General features: G+C 29.9%; 4 protein-coding genes across 4 annotated transcripts; 1 reads left to right on the plus strand and 3 right to left on the minus strand.

Annotated features, from left to right (window-relative positions):
* Positions 1 to 7: 7 nt before the first annotated feature.
* On the minus strand, positions 8 to 802 carry LOC124498222 (uncharacterized). Its single transcript, XM_075728699.1, has 2 exons — positions 429 to 802; positions 8 to 398 (listed from the first exon to the last, which is right to left on the minus strand). The coding sequence occupies exons 1-2, from the start codon at positions 658 to 660 to the stop codon at positions 55 to 57; spliced, it is 576 nt and encodes a 191-aa protein (XP_075584814.1). The 5' UTR covers positions 661 to 802; the 3' UTR covers positions 8 to 54.
* pr (6-pyruvoyl tetrahydrobiopterin synthase purple) lies at positions 528 to 1,218 on the minus strand. The gene is made up of 2 exons (XM_047061972.2): positions 739 to 1,218; positions 528 to 638 (listed from the first exon to the last, which is right to left on the minus strand). The coding sequence occupies exon 1, from the start codon at positions 1,216 to 1,218 to the stop codon at positions 772 to 774; it is 447 nt and encodes a 148-aa protein (XP_046917928.1). The 3' UTR covers positions 528 to 638; positions 739 to 771.
* On the plus strand, positions 831 to 3,132 carry ArfGAP1 (ADP-ribosylation factor GTPase-activating protein 1). The gene is made up of 5 exons (XM_047061875.2): positions 831 to 1,867; positions 1,935 to 2,395; positions 2,458 to 2,548; positions 2,619 to 2,720; positions 2,780 to 3,132. The coding sequence occupies exons 1-5, from the start codon at positions 1,808 to 1,810 to the stop codon at positions 3,050 to 3,052; spliced, it is 987 nt and encodes a 328-aa protein (XP_046917831.2). The 5' UTR covers positions 831 to 1,807; the 3' UTR covers positions 3,053 to 3,132.
* Positions 3,133 to 3,162: 30 nt separating this feature from the next.
* LOC124498006 (midasin) lies at positions 3,163 to 18,136 on the minus strand. The gene is made up of 3 exons (XM_075728695.1): positions 14,868 to 18,136; positions 3,704 to 14,803; positions 3,163 to 3,638 (listed from the first exon to the last, which is right to left on the minus strand). Exons 1-3 carry the CDS (start codon positions 18,006 to 18,008, stop codon positions 3,213 to 3,215), a joined length of 14,667 nt encoding a protein of 4,888 aa, XP_075584810.1. The 5' UTR covers positions 18,009 to 18,136; the 3' UTR covers positions 3,163 to 3,212.
* Positions 18,137 to 18,151: the final 15 nt, after the last annotated feature.

The following is an 18,151-nucleotide window of genomic DNA, read 5'->3' on the forward strand; positions in this document are numbered from 1 at the left end:
GTATGGATCATCCAAATCATATCTTTATTTTTCCATGTAAACAGATTATAAATTTTAAGCATTTTTCACAATATCGATAATGATTTGTTCCAATTCTTGCATCGTTGTATCATTACGTATAGTACATTCAATATAACGACATTTTAACATTTTACATTTAGATTGACCCTCATTGTTGGATATAATTCGTTTATCGATCAAATCTATTTTATTTGCAACCATAATTCGATGTACTCCAAGTTGTTTATTATTATGATTATTATTATTTTTATTTGATACGGAATTAAATAATTGTTCAAGAATAGTCAATGATGATCGATTGGATACATCAAACAAACCAATTACAATAATTATTATTCGATCATTAACTGATGTTGTTTCAGATTTTCGATAAAATTCTGCAAGAAAATTCTGATAAATTTGTTTACCTGGAAATTCAATATAAATAATTTCGATTCGTTTGTTTTTGCTATTATTATTAGCTTCATTTGTACGTAATCCATACGATTTTCTTATGATATTAATACGTGTAGTTAGACGGTATTCTTCTTCATAGTTGTTAACAGCCAATGATTGATTTAATTTATTGATCAATGTTGTTTTGCCCACCGAATGTGATCCAATTATAAGACAATATACTTTAATAATTTTATCATCCATAATTTTGATTTAAATAAATAACCAAATTGAAATGATCATTAGTTAGGTTAATAGGAATGAAAAACAAAAAATTATTACTATAATTGTTGCCATTGGAAACGAATTCTACGGTCACACAGATTCACCATAGTATTTCACTTTATTCTTGTCAGTTTCATGTAATTTTATACAATGCAATTTGACTGTATTGGGTAAATGTTTTACAATCTGCTGCCAAATGAATATACAAATATTTTCACTTGTACTAATGACCGGTGATTGGCCATTGTCGAAAAAATATTCAACATCTTTGTCAATATATTTATGATCCAATAAATTTAAAACATTATCCTCGATAATTTTTTTCAAATCAACAATATTCATAACCATACCGGTTCGTTCATTTACCGGTCCTTTAATGGTCACTTCTAACGTATAATTATGGCCATGAATATTCGTACATTTTCCAAATGTATCGACATTTTTCCGTTCATCATTATAATGTTGATTAAATAGACGATGAGCAGAGGAAAATTTTTCAATACGTGTCAAATAAATTAATGGTTTTATCGTAGACATTTTTTTATTTTATTAACCAGCGATGTTTAATTTTATTTCAATATACTTTGATCATAGGTGTTCCGTTTCTCTTATTTTTTTTTTTTTTTAAATGTCGGCCACCAAAATAATGTTCAGAACACATAACATAAGAGAGAGAGAGAGAGTGATCCGAGCAAAGATTGACTCAACTTTATAGCTGTTGTTTGTGTGGCATAACACAACAATCTGTATATTTTCGTTGTATATTGCTGTTCATCATCATCATCATCATCACATACTCGGTTACATTTCTCTCATCATGTTTACTAATTTATTCATTCAATTTTTAGGAATATTTTAATAGATTTTTACATAATCTATAATTTATATTAACCTTTTTTTTGTGATAATGAAATTTCCATTATATAAGTTTTATTCATTGCATTTTATGAAATAATTCAGATTTTTTTTTATTGTTTTAAATTTCAAATTGTTGAAATAAGTTAATTTCATTCACATTCGGATAGTGAACCCTCTTGCCTTGCATACGTGGCAGATTTTTTTTTTTTACTTTGTTTTTTTGTTCCAAAAATAAACTGTTGACGTGATTGTATATTTTCACTGAAAAATGGCCAGTCCAAAAACTCGTCGAATTTTATCCGATTTAAAGCCCACACAAGATAACAATGTAAGTCCATATGTTCAGTTTTAGTTTAATATTTTTTAATTTGTTTTATTTTTAATAATTATTCCAGTATTGTTTTGAATGTAATGCACATAATCCTCAATGGGCATCCGTAACTTATGGCATTTGGATATGTTTGGAATGTTCGGGTAAACATCGTAGTCTTGGTGTTCATCTAAGTTTTGTACGTTCTATTACCATGGATAAATGGAAAGAAATTGAATTGGCGAAAATGAAAGCTGGTGGTAATAGAAAAGCTAAAGAATTTTTCAGTACACAAGATGATTGGGATGATACTATGCCATTGAATGATAAATATAATACACGTGCTGCAGCTCTTTATCGAGATAAGATTGCAACTGAAGCAAGAGGTGAAAAATGGTCCATATCAACATCAAATGCTGAAAATTATGTACCAAAAAAAATTATTTCGAATTCATCATCGACGACGAATACTTCATTTCTGAACCAAAATTCAAGCACTAGTGGACGAACATTCGAAGAAAACTGGGATGAAAATAGTTATCAAAGGTAAAATTAGTGAAAATTAAAAATTGATTCTGAAAAACTTTTTATTGAATAATTTTATATAGTGGACCAAATTATGGTGGATACTCAGGCTTTGGTTACAATATGAAATCTCAATCAGATTATGGCATAAATTCTTGGTCAACATTCTCATCCGTAAATAAAATAGTTGCTGATGAAACGTTTTTATTTTAGTCTCACTCTCTTTTTTTTGTTTGTTTGTTAGACTTTCTCAAATCTCACTTCAAACGCTTCAAGAATGTTATTACGTGCATCAAATGTAGCCAGCCAAAAAGTTTCAGAAATGAGCGATAATGTCAACGATAAAGTAGGTGTAAAGTTATACTATGAACTAAGCCTTTTCACCATGTAAAATTTTTGTTCTAGTTAAAAGATGGAATCAGCATAAACGATATACAGAATCAAGTCACTGGAATAGGATCAAAGGTCGCCGATATGAGCCGTCGTGGATGGCAAGATCTATCATTGATGTTCAATAAACGTTCATCATCATATGCAGATCCAAATGATTCGTGTATATCATCAAATGATAATTTCTGCAATGGTGGATATACCGGTAGTTATCAAAATAATGAAAAACGAAATTCATCAGCTATGCCTAAATCAAATAGCAAAGCTAATGATTGGGAAGAATGGTGATCAAAAATGTATTTTCTATTCCTATTTTAAAATCGTGACCATAAAATTGAATCGAATAAATCATTATTAGTTTTAACAAATTATTTGCAATTTTAAAAATTAAAATAAAATTTCTTTTAAATGAAAAAAATTTTTTATTATTTTAAATTTTAAAAAATAATTAGCCATTATATGCGACTAATTCTAGCCATTGTCGTAATGCTTCACCAAGAATCATTGGTAATGAATGAATATCTTTCAATATAACATAATAAGGAAAAGGAAATTTGCTAATGTACGATTGAATTTTCATCGTTCCATTCGCATCGAAAACAGGAATTTGAATATCCAAAATAGAATTTTTATGTGCAGGATTATCAATGATAATGAAAACAGTGAATACACCGATTTCTTTAAGACGAATAATAGATGATCGAATGTTCGATTCTCCTTCGCTAAATATTCCACGTCCATCGGAAACAATCAATAACAATTGGTGGATATTTGATGTCGAAGAATTAGATAAAAGATGTTTAGCTTGTGAAAACATTGATAATGAACATTTCAATAATTCGTTTGTTTTAGTTCGTGTTTGATCAAATCGTAGCTAAAATCATAGAGATAATTGTAAAAATTAATTATTGTGCAAAAAACAATTTGAAAAAAATGTACCTTGTTAAATATTTTAAGTATAGTTTGATCAGTGAATGGATCACCAAATGGATGTACGATACGGGTTTCTTCACCGAAACTAGCCACTGATAAAAGGCCAGATTCAATAATTGAAAGCGATTTACCAAGCAAAATCAAAGAATCGAATGCCATCATACGAGATTGATTGTCCGACATACTCAACGAATCGTCAATAGCGATCAATATTTGATATTGTCGTTTACTTGGTTTAACTCTTCTTAACCAGATTTTATCTTTGCGAAATTGACTAGCAACATAAGCAATAACTTTACGCATATTTAATCGTTTGCCATTTTTGAAATCGCCTTTGTATTTGGAACGTTTGGTGGGTTCAAGTACCAATTGAAGTTGGTTACAAAGTTCATATAACAAAGGTTCGATTCTTTTTTCACTTTCCAATAGAAATTGATTATCAATCAATTCAGAAGATAATGAATGGGTCGTATCATCAACTGGTAAAAATGAATGTTCCTTTTGCATTTCAATTGCTTGATTTTGATCATCCATTATCGTATGAAATGATGATTCCTGGTGATGGGCTACATTTGAAGTCATTATGAATTCTCCTTCAATCATTTTTTCTTCATTAGAATCATTTTCATTATTTGTTTCTCCGTTTGTTTTGTTAATATCATTTTTATTATTACTATTTATCTTATCCATCTCATCATTTTCATTCGATTCCATGCGTTCATCATCATCATCATCATCATTGAGGTTTACTCCTCGTTCTAATGATGTTTGATTTTTCGTACCATCTTGTTGTTGTCCATAATCAATATCGTAAGCCATATTATCAGCCAAAGCCTTATTTTCTACATGGCGAAATAGATCTGTTTGTTCTACCTTTTCATTTCTAGAATCTAATTGATCGTCTTTTTTTGAATCGTTTGTCATTTTCTGTCGTTTAGTATTCGAAAAATCGTCAATATTTTCGTCGACCATAGATCGATTTTTCTTCTTCTTAAGCATTGAAAATTTTTCTTCATCGTTATCATTATTGATTTGCTGTTCATTCATATTTCGAGAGGTTAATTTTCCATCGTTATGTGATGAGGAACGTTGAGAAACTTGTTGCTGATTCTGGAATTTTTCATCGACTTGTTCGTTATCAGGACATTCTTGGTTATTTTGAACAACGTCATCAACATTCGGATAAATTGTAGAATCCATGTTCCGGTTTTCCGTATTGACTGCCGTTAATGGATTTTCATCTTCATTTTCATTTTCAGGTAATATATCGTCGCTTTTTGATCTATCGATATCTTCGTTGTTTGTTTTTTCTTCAGCAGGTTCCTCATTCTCATTAACCATATCATTAGTTTCCAGATTTGGATCACCATCGTCATTTTCATCATCATGATCATCAGATATTTCCATGTTTTCATTCTCCATCTCCATCTCTTGGCTGCCATCATCGTCCATGTCAATTTGTAAATCATCTGGTAATACCATTTGGTTTATATTTTCTTTTTCATCACGGTTCTGTTTAGAATCGTCATCATCTGTATTTTGATAATCATCATTTATTGGACCTTGATCATCAATATCATTATCTTCGGGTAGAACATCGTTTTCATTTTTCTGGTCTAATTCATTATTTTGAGATTTCAACTGATCATTATCACTGCTTGCTACTTTGCTTGAATCAAAATCTTCTTTTCCACCCGTCATTTGACTATTATTTTGTTCATCTTTTTCTTGGTGGTCTTTTTCATCATTTTCAAGTTCATCATCATCGTTATCCCATAATTTTTCATCCAAAACTTGTTCATCTTCATCTACTTGACCCATTCTCTCTTCTAGATCATCATCATTTTCATCATTTTCTTCATCATCTGATTTTTCGTCATTCTGATCTTCTTCAGCACCATATTCTTGGCCAACAAAATCATCATCCATTTCAATACCATTATCTTCGTTTTTATTTTGAGATTCGGTTTGTTGATCTTCTTCACCATCATTTTTTAGATCGTCCAATTGATCTTGACAATCTAGCCTATCGGAAACATCTTTAGCGTTGGATGTAGTATTTCCTTCGCCAAAGCCGGCATTATCGATATTTTTTTGCTGCTCTCCTTGCTGTTGTTGTATATCATCATCACAAGTATCTGGTGGTAGACAAAATCCATTAGCCAACAATTCGCAAGACAAAGACATGATGATATGTAATAATTTGGATGATGTTTTCAACGACCCAATAGCAATACAAAGAAAACATTGATAGAGATCGATGTATTGCGAGAAAAACGGTACATAAATTTTGATCAATTCAATACAGGTTTTATTGTTGAAATTCTCGAAAAATTTATCGACTAATCGAATGATTTGGTCAGAATTAAATAAATTCAAAATTCTGACGTTGGTAATTGAATGCATAATAAATTTTGTTTTATTTTCTTTGCTTATGGCCATATTTTTCGAATCATTAAGATATTTAAATATTTTCTCAAAACACAAAAGAATATTCTTCAACAGCATATTACATTCATTGACCAATTGATTTGAAGTAAGCGATGTATCGGTTTGAATTTCATGAAGATATTTTTCAAGATTTACGATTTCTTTTTGAAAGAAAATGAATTCGTCGACATATAATTTCATGATATCTGAACATTCTTCATTTAAAATTGAGAATAGATTATCAACCTGTTGCTTCAATAAAATAACAGAGGATTTAACAATAGTCAATCGAGATTCAGTAAAAATGACGATTTCGTTTAAAGGTTGAATTTGACTTGATATTTGTCGAACGTTTTCAATGATTAAATTGATTTTGTTTGAAATTTTCAAATATTTCTCATTTTCATCACTTGCATTGAATGAAGAAACAATTTCTTTCAAACGAATTGTGAATGATTGAAATTTTAAAATTAAATTCTTGATTTTATTTATCATTTCTTGAGCGTATTTCAAACAGGTTATAATCATACGATCATTTGGATCATAACTTTTTTGCAATTGTATTAGCCGTTTTTTCAATACATTAAATTGTTCCATACGTTTACCAATTATTTTTCGTTTTTTATTGACAATATCAGCCAAATGAACAACATTTCCTTTGATACGATCAATCATGTCTATGGTTAATTGTTGATTAGGTTTTTCCAACAAACTGACAATCATTGCATAGCCAGATAAATTTTTGTAGTAATAAGCGTTGCATGATTTAATGGTGTCAAGGAAAAATATTGGCGAACCCTCTTCAAGTTGTAATGGTTTTTCAGAAAAAATTGTGTCATTTAAATCAAATCCATTTTCAAAATGTACAATGCCTTTTCGAAATCGTATACCAGATTGTGATAATTTTTTGAACAAATCACTCAATGCTCTTCGTTTTTGATTCTGGATCTGTGAAATCTGTTTTTTTCTTATTATCGAATCTTTGGTTTCGGTCGGAGTCAAATTCGAATATTGATCAATACAATCGATTAAAGAATTATTGAAATCTTCATATTCACCGATATTTTCGGAAAAATTGGCGCCTTTTGTTTTGATTTTTCGAGCAATCATTACAAGTTTTTTATGATAGGATTGTGATTTCGAGACGAATGAATATTGCCGTAAATGTTGCTCAGCGGTAACATCATCAATATTGATGATTGAATTGTCATCTGATTTTAGTATTTTAGAGAAATTAGTTTTCCACGATAAGAATTGTTCTGTGGGTAATTTTTTTTCGAATTGAAACAATGATGACGATGGTCGCAATAAGAATTCTTCATATTTTTTGACATAACCATATAACTGTTTTTTCGATCGAGACAATGATGCTTTCAATGACCAAAAATTATTTGGATTCCATTTGGAAATGGTGACAAATTCTTTGATTTCTTTTTCTATCTTTGTTTTTTCAATGGAAATTTGTTTCAAAATAGATGGTGAGAAATGATTGTAAAAATTATAAACATTTTCTAATGCGATCCAAATAGTCATTGATTGATCGACAATATTCGTTGTATGTTTAAGATAATAAATGAAAACTTTGATAATTCTTAGCCGTATCTGGAACTGACCTAATGAACTAGTTTCAATGAATTTCTTCACCGTATTTATAAATTGTTTTACATTTTCAAAATCAGATTCATTTTGTTTTAAAAAATCGTTGATTATAGTATGAAAACGAAACCACCAAATGGACAATTCTTTTTCATCAATTTTTTCCGAAACAGTTTCCAAACATTTAAGCCAATAGTTGATTTCCATTTTTCGCCAATCGACCAAAATTTCAGTTATTTGATTAAGATATTCAACCAAGCTAATACCACGGTGTGCAATCAATTGCCAATCTTCGCTTGTCTTTAAAATCAATTCTAATCCGGTAGCCAAACACATTAACGACGAATTCGCTTTGATCTCGTACACATGTTTGATGATTTCAATCAATTTCATTAGAACTGGATGATTTTCAAATTCGGGTAATAAATCCGTTTCAATTTTTAATCGTAGATTTTCCAAAACCATGAAACATTTTTCAGTTTGAGATTCGATACCGGAATGATAAATATTCAATGTTTTCATAGTTGAATCAGTTTCATGATTCGAATTTTTCATAAGCAATAAATGGCCATCAATTAGATTTTGTTCAATATTTTCATTATCAAAAAATCCCATTGTTTTTTGCAATATTGTCGCTATGATTTTGTAACGAATTAAATACGATTGATTGAAATTTGTCGTTTCCATTGCTGTAGGCTGCTGCTGTTCCATTAATTGGACCATATGCATATGAGAACGAGCAATAAAAAGTAAATTATCTTCGCTCATATTAATTTTGACATGATCAGATTCGATTCTTTTTTCAAATGGATCAAGAAATTTATGATATCGATTTTCAAAAGATGGAAATAATTCATCAACTTTAGCTTCAATGTATTCTTGACTATCATCATTATCATCAAGTTTAATATGAAACAAAGCATTTTTACGAATCTCTTCCAAATCTTTATTCATTTCTATTTTTTGATATTGGCTTACAAACGAGTCTATTATTTCAAAGTAAACGTTCAAAATTTCTGAACGATTATCTTCTTGTAAATAAAGTGAATTTTGAATTTCCAATGATATTGATTGCAATAAATTTTGCAATAGTGATTTTGGTTTCAGATTTAAATCCTGATAAATTTTATGCAAAATTTCGATAACATTATTCTTGAAGATGAACGAACAAATTTCCGATGGTAAAGCAGTGGTGACAAATCTTGAGAATAGATCAAACATTTGTTCTATTGTTGACATTTGAAAAGAATGAAACAAAAGTTTCGTATTCGAACGTGATTGTAGTCGATAAATCAATGATTGAAGACCTTTGATTACTAATAAAATTCCTGTCATAAATGGTGTGGTTAAATCTTGATAATCTAGATAGTTTTCATGTAGATATTTTAAAAAATCATTAATCGATTGACAATACATCAAACATTTGGCAATGATTTTAGAATTAGGATCGGAAAAACAATGATCAGAATCTTTTACAATTTGAAACAAATTATTCCAATTGAATATTGTACTTTGAAATTGTTTTATTTCTGAGATAAGATTAAAATAATGTTCAGATGATTGTCGATAATGAATCGATTCCTGTAACTGAGTTATACGATTATTGAATTCTTCTAATTTCAATTGTAATTTTTGAAATATATTACAATTGAAAAATTGATCATTATGTTCGATATACATTTGTTTATAAATGGACCGTCTTAGTTTTAATTCTTCGTTAATTATGGTTGATTGTGATCGATAATCGTCTAATTTAGCTTGAGATCTCACGATCGGATCAATAGGATAATCTGGATTAGTATGATTAGCAATAGTATAGCCAATCAAAATTAATTTATAACATTGTGCTAGTTGATTTTGATTTGAAATTCTGATTTTTTCATTTTGAATAAAATCTGCCATCTTGTTTGAATGTTGTTTGATATAATCGTCAAACATTTCGCTAAGCCATACAAAACGATCAAAAAGTTGATGTCGATTATTTTTCATGTGGAAATAATTTGAAAAAATGAGATCAATATAAAATTTTCGAGTCAATTTTTTCCAATAAAATTTTTCAATCGAATCATCATCATTATTCATTTGGCTAAAATATATTATCGATATCAATGGAATATGTTCGCAGGTAATATTCTGTTTGATTTTGTCATTTATGAAAAATTTATTTTCTTCCACAAGATTATTATCAAGATTGTCTTCCGAACATGAATGAATGATTGATGCCATGTTTAGTTCGTTATTTATGTTGAGTAAAATTTCAACAAATAAATCAGTATATTTTCCATATTGAATGAATTGATTGAAAAATATTTCATATGAATCATTGAAAACATTAACGTTAGCATTGGTCGATTTATTCATATAAAGATCAAGATAACGTTGTGATGAGAACAATTTGGATAGAGTTAAACATTGTTTATTCATAGTTTTGGCTTTGATTTTCAAATCACTATCATTTGTTTGATTTGCGATTCGTTCGTTGAATTTTTCATATGAAATCTTGCCAGTAAAATAATCATCAAATGACAAGACACAATCTTTGGCAAGATGATTCACTTTTTCTGGATTTTGAATCAGTTGATTATGTAAAATTTTGAGACATTTCTGAAATTGTTGATATGCTTGAATGTCTTTGATAGATTTAAAACGAAAACGATTATGACATATTTTGTTGACGAATGTAAATTTTTCTTCATCAAAACATGAAATATTAAAATATGTATTGATTTCAGAAACAATTGAATCAATATTGATGAAAAAATTAAAAACTTCTTGTCTTTCATTCAATAAAAACCAAATTGGAAAAAATTTTTCTTTGATAAATTTTCGTGGTTCATGGTGATATTGAGTACAAATTGAAAAAATTTGATAAAAAACGACTAAAGTTTCACGAATAGTTATGACTTGATCATCGTTTGGTTTCGTAACTGTGATGATATGATCTAGTTGTTGGAAAATTGTGGTCAAAAATTTTTCAATAGAATTAAAAACATTCATTTGTTTCATTTCTTCACATAATAGCAATGAATGTATTGATGGCAAACGTTGTTTAAGATCTATCCAAAATAAATTCATATGAAAATTGTTCAAGTGTTTGTTCCATTGATGAAATTTTTCTTTCATATTTTTAGAAATAAATAAACAGGTAGAATTATTTTCTCGAAAATCAATTGGTAATTTTTTGATAAAATCAAATAGATCATGATCGAAAAATGATTGTGCATCTTTGAATATGGTAAAAAGTTTTTCGTACAATAATTTGACATAATCATTGGATGTAGAAAATATTCGAAATCGTATATTAAAATCAGCCAAAGATGAATTTTCAAAAAACAATCTCACTTTCAACGAATCATTATCAGAGGAGAATGTTGAATTGAAAAGTATTCTATAATCTTGCATTGCATAATGCAAATTAGAATCATTAGACAAATAATTAAATTTTGGCAATGAAACTGACATTGAAGGATCAGATTCAATCTTTTCAAAATTTGAATCGTTTTGATGATTGGAACCAATTTGTTGACTTTTTAAAATTATTTGTTCAATAAATTGAAAAAATTCACGTTTATTGTGAGAAAATTGTTCAATTTGTTGATCGGAAATTTTGAATCCATATTCATGAAGAATTTGTCTGTATTCATCCAATGAATGTTTAAAATCTTCAGTAACAGGAAACATGACCACTTCTATTCCTCTATTACGCATAGCACGTGATAGTTCACCAAATTTTGGATTCATTGTAAAAAATAATCGAAAATTTGAATGTGGATGAATTTCAGTAATTTGGCCATCAATCGAACCTTTTTCGTTGATTGTCAAACTTCCACCCGGTTCGAGTAGACTATTGAAACGATCCAAAACAGCAGGATTCAAAAGATTAGCATTTTCAATGACAACCCAATCGCCGGTTCGAATTGATTTGACAAGAGAAGAATCTCTCCATTCGAATGTACCATTATTATCATTATGTTGGTCATCGATTGTTTCAAATTTTTGCAACTGATTTCGAAATGATAAAAGCTGTGGGCAATCTTTGAATAAATTCAAAATTTTTTTCAAAGTTTTAATTTTGAATTTCAAGGTATTAGTTGAAAGACGAAAAATATATGCAAAAAACTTGGGCCATAACAGATGATCTTGATTTCTTTTGGCAATTTCGATAAATCCATATGTGACAATTTCTTTTTCAATATTTTTGAGATCAACATTGACATCTTTTTGTTCAAAACCACCAAGCAAATCGATGGTATCCATTTCGGCATTGGCATGAATAATGTTCAAATGTTGACCACGAACATCGGCAACAAGTTGAATTATATGGCTTTTTCCCAATCCAGAATCACCAATCAATATTGTTAACCAATTCATTTCGATACATATCAATATCGATTCAATAATGGCCATTTGTTCACGAAAACAATAATGAATATTACGATTATCTATTTGATTAAATAATCTCTCTGATATAGCTAATCCCATCTGGAATAATGAACTGTTCAGGTAGCACATTGTTGGTATATGATTAACGTTTTTGAATTCGTCCAAACAAATCTGTTGCATTTTTTGTTTACATTCCCAAGTTCGCATTTTGTTTGTATATATGAAATCAAAAAATAATTCAGGTTCAATATGAGAGTATTTTTCCTGAAATTTATCAATCAATTGTATCCAACGAATCAGGTCACGAAGATTAAATTCAAATGGTCCACCTTTTTTGGCGAAATTTTCATGTTCAATTTTTTGACAAATCTGACGATTAACTGAAATCATCCGTTGGATATTGTCGTGAGGAATTTTCGGAAACATGTTTACAAGAATAAAATAATAATCTTCATCAGTCAAATTTTCAATGTATACAACTGTAAAACGATTTAAAAATGATTTAGGCAATCGTTTTCGACTTCTATCCATTGAATAAGGATTTTGTGTTGCAAATATTCTTGTTTTGTTTTTATTCACTGAGAATGTTTTATTCAGTTCGGTAATGAAAATTTCGCCACGATGATCAAGACAAGCATTCAAACCTTCAAGAACAGTTTGTGTTGCAAGATTAAGCTCATCCAATAGAATCCATGTTGGTTCATTACTTTTTAATGCGGTCAAAAATGGACCATCACGAAATTCAAATTTTCCCGCATTTCCTTCACCTTCAACCGGTAGATCACAGCCAAATAGATCACTGATATCAGTTTGTTCGGATAAATTTATCCGAATCAATGAATCACAGCAGATAGTGGCTAGGGCCTGAATTAATGATGTTTTGCCAACGCCAGGAGGTCCTTCAAGTAAAATAGGCTTATCAAGCTGTAATGCTCGCATCAATCGAACACAGTTATTTTGGACACCAGTACTTTGCCAATAGTAATTTGTGAGTGAATTTTGTCGATTAGATTCTGCTTTTTCAAAGGAAAACGGTCCAATATAAATTCGATTATCCAGTAATGAATTTTCATTACAATCAGCTTTGAAATGAATATCTGGAAATTTTTGACTAAAATTTTGCAGGTATTCTTGACAATTTATTTTCATTTCTTCATTTTTATTGACAATGGATTGATTGCCGATAATAAGTGGATCAATGTAAACGAGATGAGCACCGTGAATAAATGCATCATACAAACTGAGTCGTTGTGGTTTAATTGAATATGTTTTATCTATGAATTGTGTCCAACTTAATATATCACGAACGCTTATTATGAAACGTTTGTTAACCAATTTTTCGAGCCATTCGATGAAATCACGAATCGATTTGGATACTATTTTTCTGATTTCTTCATCAATTATTTCGAGGTTATGAAAGGTGATCTGATATATGTCATCATAATTTTCAAAACCGGGACACCAGATTTCAGTGAATCGATCACGAAGAGCTGGAGACAATTCTTTCTTGCCAAAATCTCCTCCAGGATTCATGGTTGCAAAATAACGAAATGAATCATGTGCTTTGATTCGACAAAATGAATCATTATTTTCAGCCAAAAACACTGTCCGTTCTAGTTCTAAAACTGAATTTAAACGTTCTAGAACAGAATCATCTGCTAGAGATATTTCGTCCACAAGGAAATAATCTCCATTCTTCATAGCAGTAACTAATGGGCCATCTACCCATTCGAAAAGCATTTCATCCTGGCCATGGCAAGCATTTCGATTCGGTCGTAAGCTTCCAAGGAAATCAGAACTTTCAGTATTCATATGACAATTGATTATTTTCAGAGTTTTCTCACTTTTTGTGGCAAAATATTGACAGATGGTCGTTTTACCACAACCAGTTTCTCCAATCAATAGTATTGGTTCTTCGAATTCGATAGCTTCTCTAAGTAAAGTGCCCAGTCTTTTAAAAGCTTTTGTCCAGACGATAGAATTGGTGAAAATATTTTTTGATTCAACTTTTTCTTCATGCATATCAAATAATTCTTCAACAGATATATTACATTTGAAAATTTTTTTCAGAATACCTTTAATCAAAATAACATCTTCATTGTGACGAACTCTTCCGGCTAAAAGCATAAATCCTTGATTGGCTAGAAATTGGTTCCAATCGAAAAATCTGATGCTTTCATCTAATTTTGCTGCAAATTTCATATAACGATATCCCCAACGAAATAGATCACGTAATGTAATGAAACCATGTTTTCCGGCAAATATATCCGATTTACAGCGACATTTTTGTAGTTGTATTAAAACTGAAACCATTCGTTTGGAATATGATAATGGAATCATACATTTTTTATGTAAAATAATTTCAAGTTCTTCAATAGGAATTTCGCTAAAATTTAATTCGATGAAGCGATTTCTGAACGCACGGGATAAGACTTTTCGTCCAGCATATTTTCCCGGAGGATTTTGTGTTGCAAATAAGAGAAAACGTGAATGGGCTTTTATTACTTCTTGTGTTTCTGGAATGAAACATTCACGATTTTCATCCAATACTCTGTTTAGAGCTTCTAAAATTTCGGTTGGAGCCAGATTCAATTCATCTAGAATGATCCAATGACCGTTTTTCATAGCTTCAACAAGGACGCCTTTTTTGAATATAATTTTTCCATCTGATTGTGAACAATAACTTCCGATATATTCCTAGATAATGATGCAAAGATAAAAATTTATAAGAAATTTCTTCTAATATTTGAATTAATCTTACCTGAAGATCAATATGTTCATGATTGTTTACTCGATGGCAAATATTACCTGTTGCTTGTGCTAACCACTGAATAAGGCTTGTTTTACCAACAGAAGTTTCACCTTGTAATAATATCGGATATGTACGTCCAGCCGAAATGATTCGACAAACGTCACGAAGATTTTTAGACACTGTTGCAGTGAGGATGTAGTTTTCATCTATTACAGGTTCGTTTGGACCTTTAATAATGGGATAATTTTCTATGATCACAAAATTTTTGGACGGAAATAGTTTTTCCAGATTTTTTAATGAGTCTGAAAATTTCATATTTTTATTATGGAAAATAATTGTTTCGATTCGTTTCTGGACAATCGTATATGATTCTTGATCAAGATTCGAAAGAAACGCCAATGAAAATGCTTCGTAAAGTGAGCGATTTATTGAATTGAATGGATTAAATTTGACTACACGCAATGCACGGCATAGATTACGTAGACTGAAAATTGGCCGATGACCATTCATATCTTTCAATAAGGTTTGTGAATCATTTTTTACTTGAAAATAAAATTCAACAATAGCTTCGATTGTTTTCGGATCGACCATACTTTGTATATATGTACAAACAATTATTCGTAATTGTGAACGATCTTCTATTTCATCGATAAAAAATTCCGTAAATCTATTTCGAATCTTGATGGGCAATTCTTTTTTACCTACATCTGTTGCTGGATTCATGCAGGCAAACAAACGGAAATCTTTATGAACTTTAATAATTTGATCATTGGCTTTTTCAAACAACATCAGGGTTTGATTGTTCTCCATGAATGATAATAAACCTTGAAGGGTTTCACTTTCTGCTAGATTGATTTCATCCAATAAAACCCATTGGCCAGTACTAATTGCATGTGTTAAAACACCTTCAATAAAAGTAAATGTTAAATGATTTTTACCGATATCGATGAGAGATTTGAAATTTTTTAATTTTTCTTGCAACTTTGTCCATCTTTCATACAATTCTTTAGTATTATTTTCATTTTCAAATTTCTTCAATGCTTTGGTACAGACATTAATCATCACCTCGAGAAGAAGATTCCAATCTTGTTTGACATAAAGTTTATCGAATTTATTCTTGAAAGCATTATTTTTATTTGATTCAAAAGTTTTATCAAATAATTGGCAATAATCTTCTTTGATTGAAATGATCATAGTGTTAAAATCGACTGGTTTATAGCCACCAAATAGTTCTAAACTGCTGCTTTGTTGATTCATATTGATAATGTTCAATTTATGTCCACAAAGATTTGCCAAATACTGAATGCTAGAAGTTTTTCCGACACCTGTTTCACCACATAATAAAATCGGTTCTTGATTGGAAACACAGACCAACAATCGTTCTAATAATTGAGTTGTGTTCAATGTGAATGCAAAATCGGAAATATTTTGCGATAATTTTGGATCAATTAAAACTGATTGACGGCCAATGGTTATAGTATTCATATTCTTCATCAATTTAGGACTGCGTTCTCTAAGCAAATGTTCACAATCATTTTTGGATAAATTAAAACTTGAGCCAATTGTGTATGCAATTTGTTTTAAAAAATTCGAGCTAAACATTGCAAAGCAGTCCATAGCATCGAGATAGGCGAATTTCGATGTTTCTTCAGGTTCATTTTTTGTGAAATACACAGATAAACGATTGCACCATTTTAATAAATCACGAAGCCGTATTAATCGCTTTGTTTTTGTTTCGGATTGAAAATTCATTATGTTTTCATAAACTTCAACAATTCTGGGTAATAAAATATTTAAATTTGGCCATTTTTTCTGTATCAAATCAGATATTTGATCTTTGGTTAAATTTTGTAGATTCACTTTATAGCAAATTTTTTCCAACATTGTGAAATTGACACTTTGAATAGATTCAGATTTTTGCAGAGTTTTGGTAAAAAATATGCGGAAATTACTATCGAATTTGTCAATCTTGCCTTCGTAACCGACAATATTGGCACTGTTACTTGATTCGATGATTGAAACTAATGATGATATCAATTCTGATGATGCTGAATCAATGTCTTCAAATATAATCCAATTGCCATCGCGAATGGCTTTTAATAAGGGGCCAAAATTAAAAATGAATTCTCCAGGAATGTCTGAAGTAATGTAGGAACCAAGCAAATATTTAGTATCGATCTGATCACTAATTTGTATGGTCATTATGGCCGGTGGTTCTAAACGGTTGGTCAGCAATGCTAGACGTTTAATTAATGTGGATTTACCACAACTCATTGGTCCTTCAACCAGTATTGGCTTATTCAATGATACTCCCAACGCAATGGACATTAAATTTTGTTCGAAAATCAGAGAAGACACATAAAATATTTCATCATCAAGTTCATAGTTTATCCGGGGACGTTGAATAACTTGCAGCAAAATTCCTTGAACACAAACAATATTATCATATAGATCATGATCATAAATTAAAAAGTTGTCATCAGTATTACGATATATGATGGTTTTTGAAGAAAATCGAAATGTACGAGCTTTGGTTAATTCAAACAATTTTAGACGATAATCATCTTGCTTATCATGTTCAAAAGAATTGGAATTTAAAATCCTAGAATGTATTTTCCTTGCCAAGTAATCGACATATTGATTTGAATGATTGAAAAAGTTGATGACGAAAGACCATTGAAAATTTTTGAAAAAATAGCTTGAATCAAATGCTAAAAATACAAGGCAAGATTCTAAAAATCCAATCAAAGAATCTTCATTGTTGTTGCTTTCATTTTGTTTTTGAATTTCACGTAACAAATTATCAGCATTCAATAAACGGTTATTGAAACAATCGTAGGAAAAATTCGCTGCAATCGCAAACGAACCGATTAATCGACTTAATATAAAAAACAACGATAATTTAGAATCTTTTTTGATCTGATGTAATAGTTGTAATAGAATTGGAGAAAAATATTCGGCTACAATATCGGTTAAATTCTTTGTTTCCAAACATTTTACAATAAGATTCAGGATTTCTAGCCGATCTTCTGTAGACCAATTTTTGTTGGTAAATGAAAAACAATATTCATAAAGTTTTTTAACATTTTGTTCGTCGGAATTAGTTTGATGCAACAGGCGAATACAATCATGAATCCAAAAACCACCCATTTTGTCGGTTTAAAAAACACAATTATTAAAAATATCACGAATAATAAATCAATGCTAAATAAATTATTGTGTACCAAAAAAATAAATGAATTTCATATTTCAGCATGAAATTCTGGCACACACGTGTATTCTGTAGATGTTGC

The sequence above is a fragment of the Dermatophagoides farinae genome, chromosome 2 (assembly GCF_024713945.1).
Source record: "Dermatophagoides farinae isolate YC_2012a chromosome 2, ASM2471394v1, whole genome shotgun sequence".
Taxonomy (NCBI): domain Eukaryota; kingdom Metazoa; phylum Arthropoda; class Arachnida; order Sarcoptiformes; family Pyroglyphidae; genus Dermatophagoides; species Dermatophagoides farinae.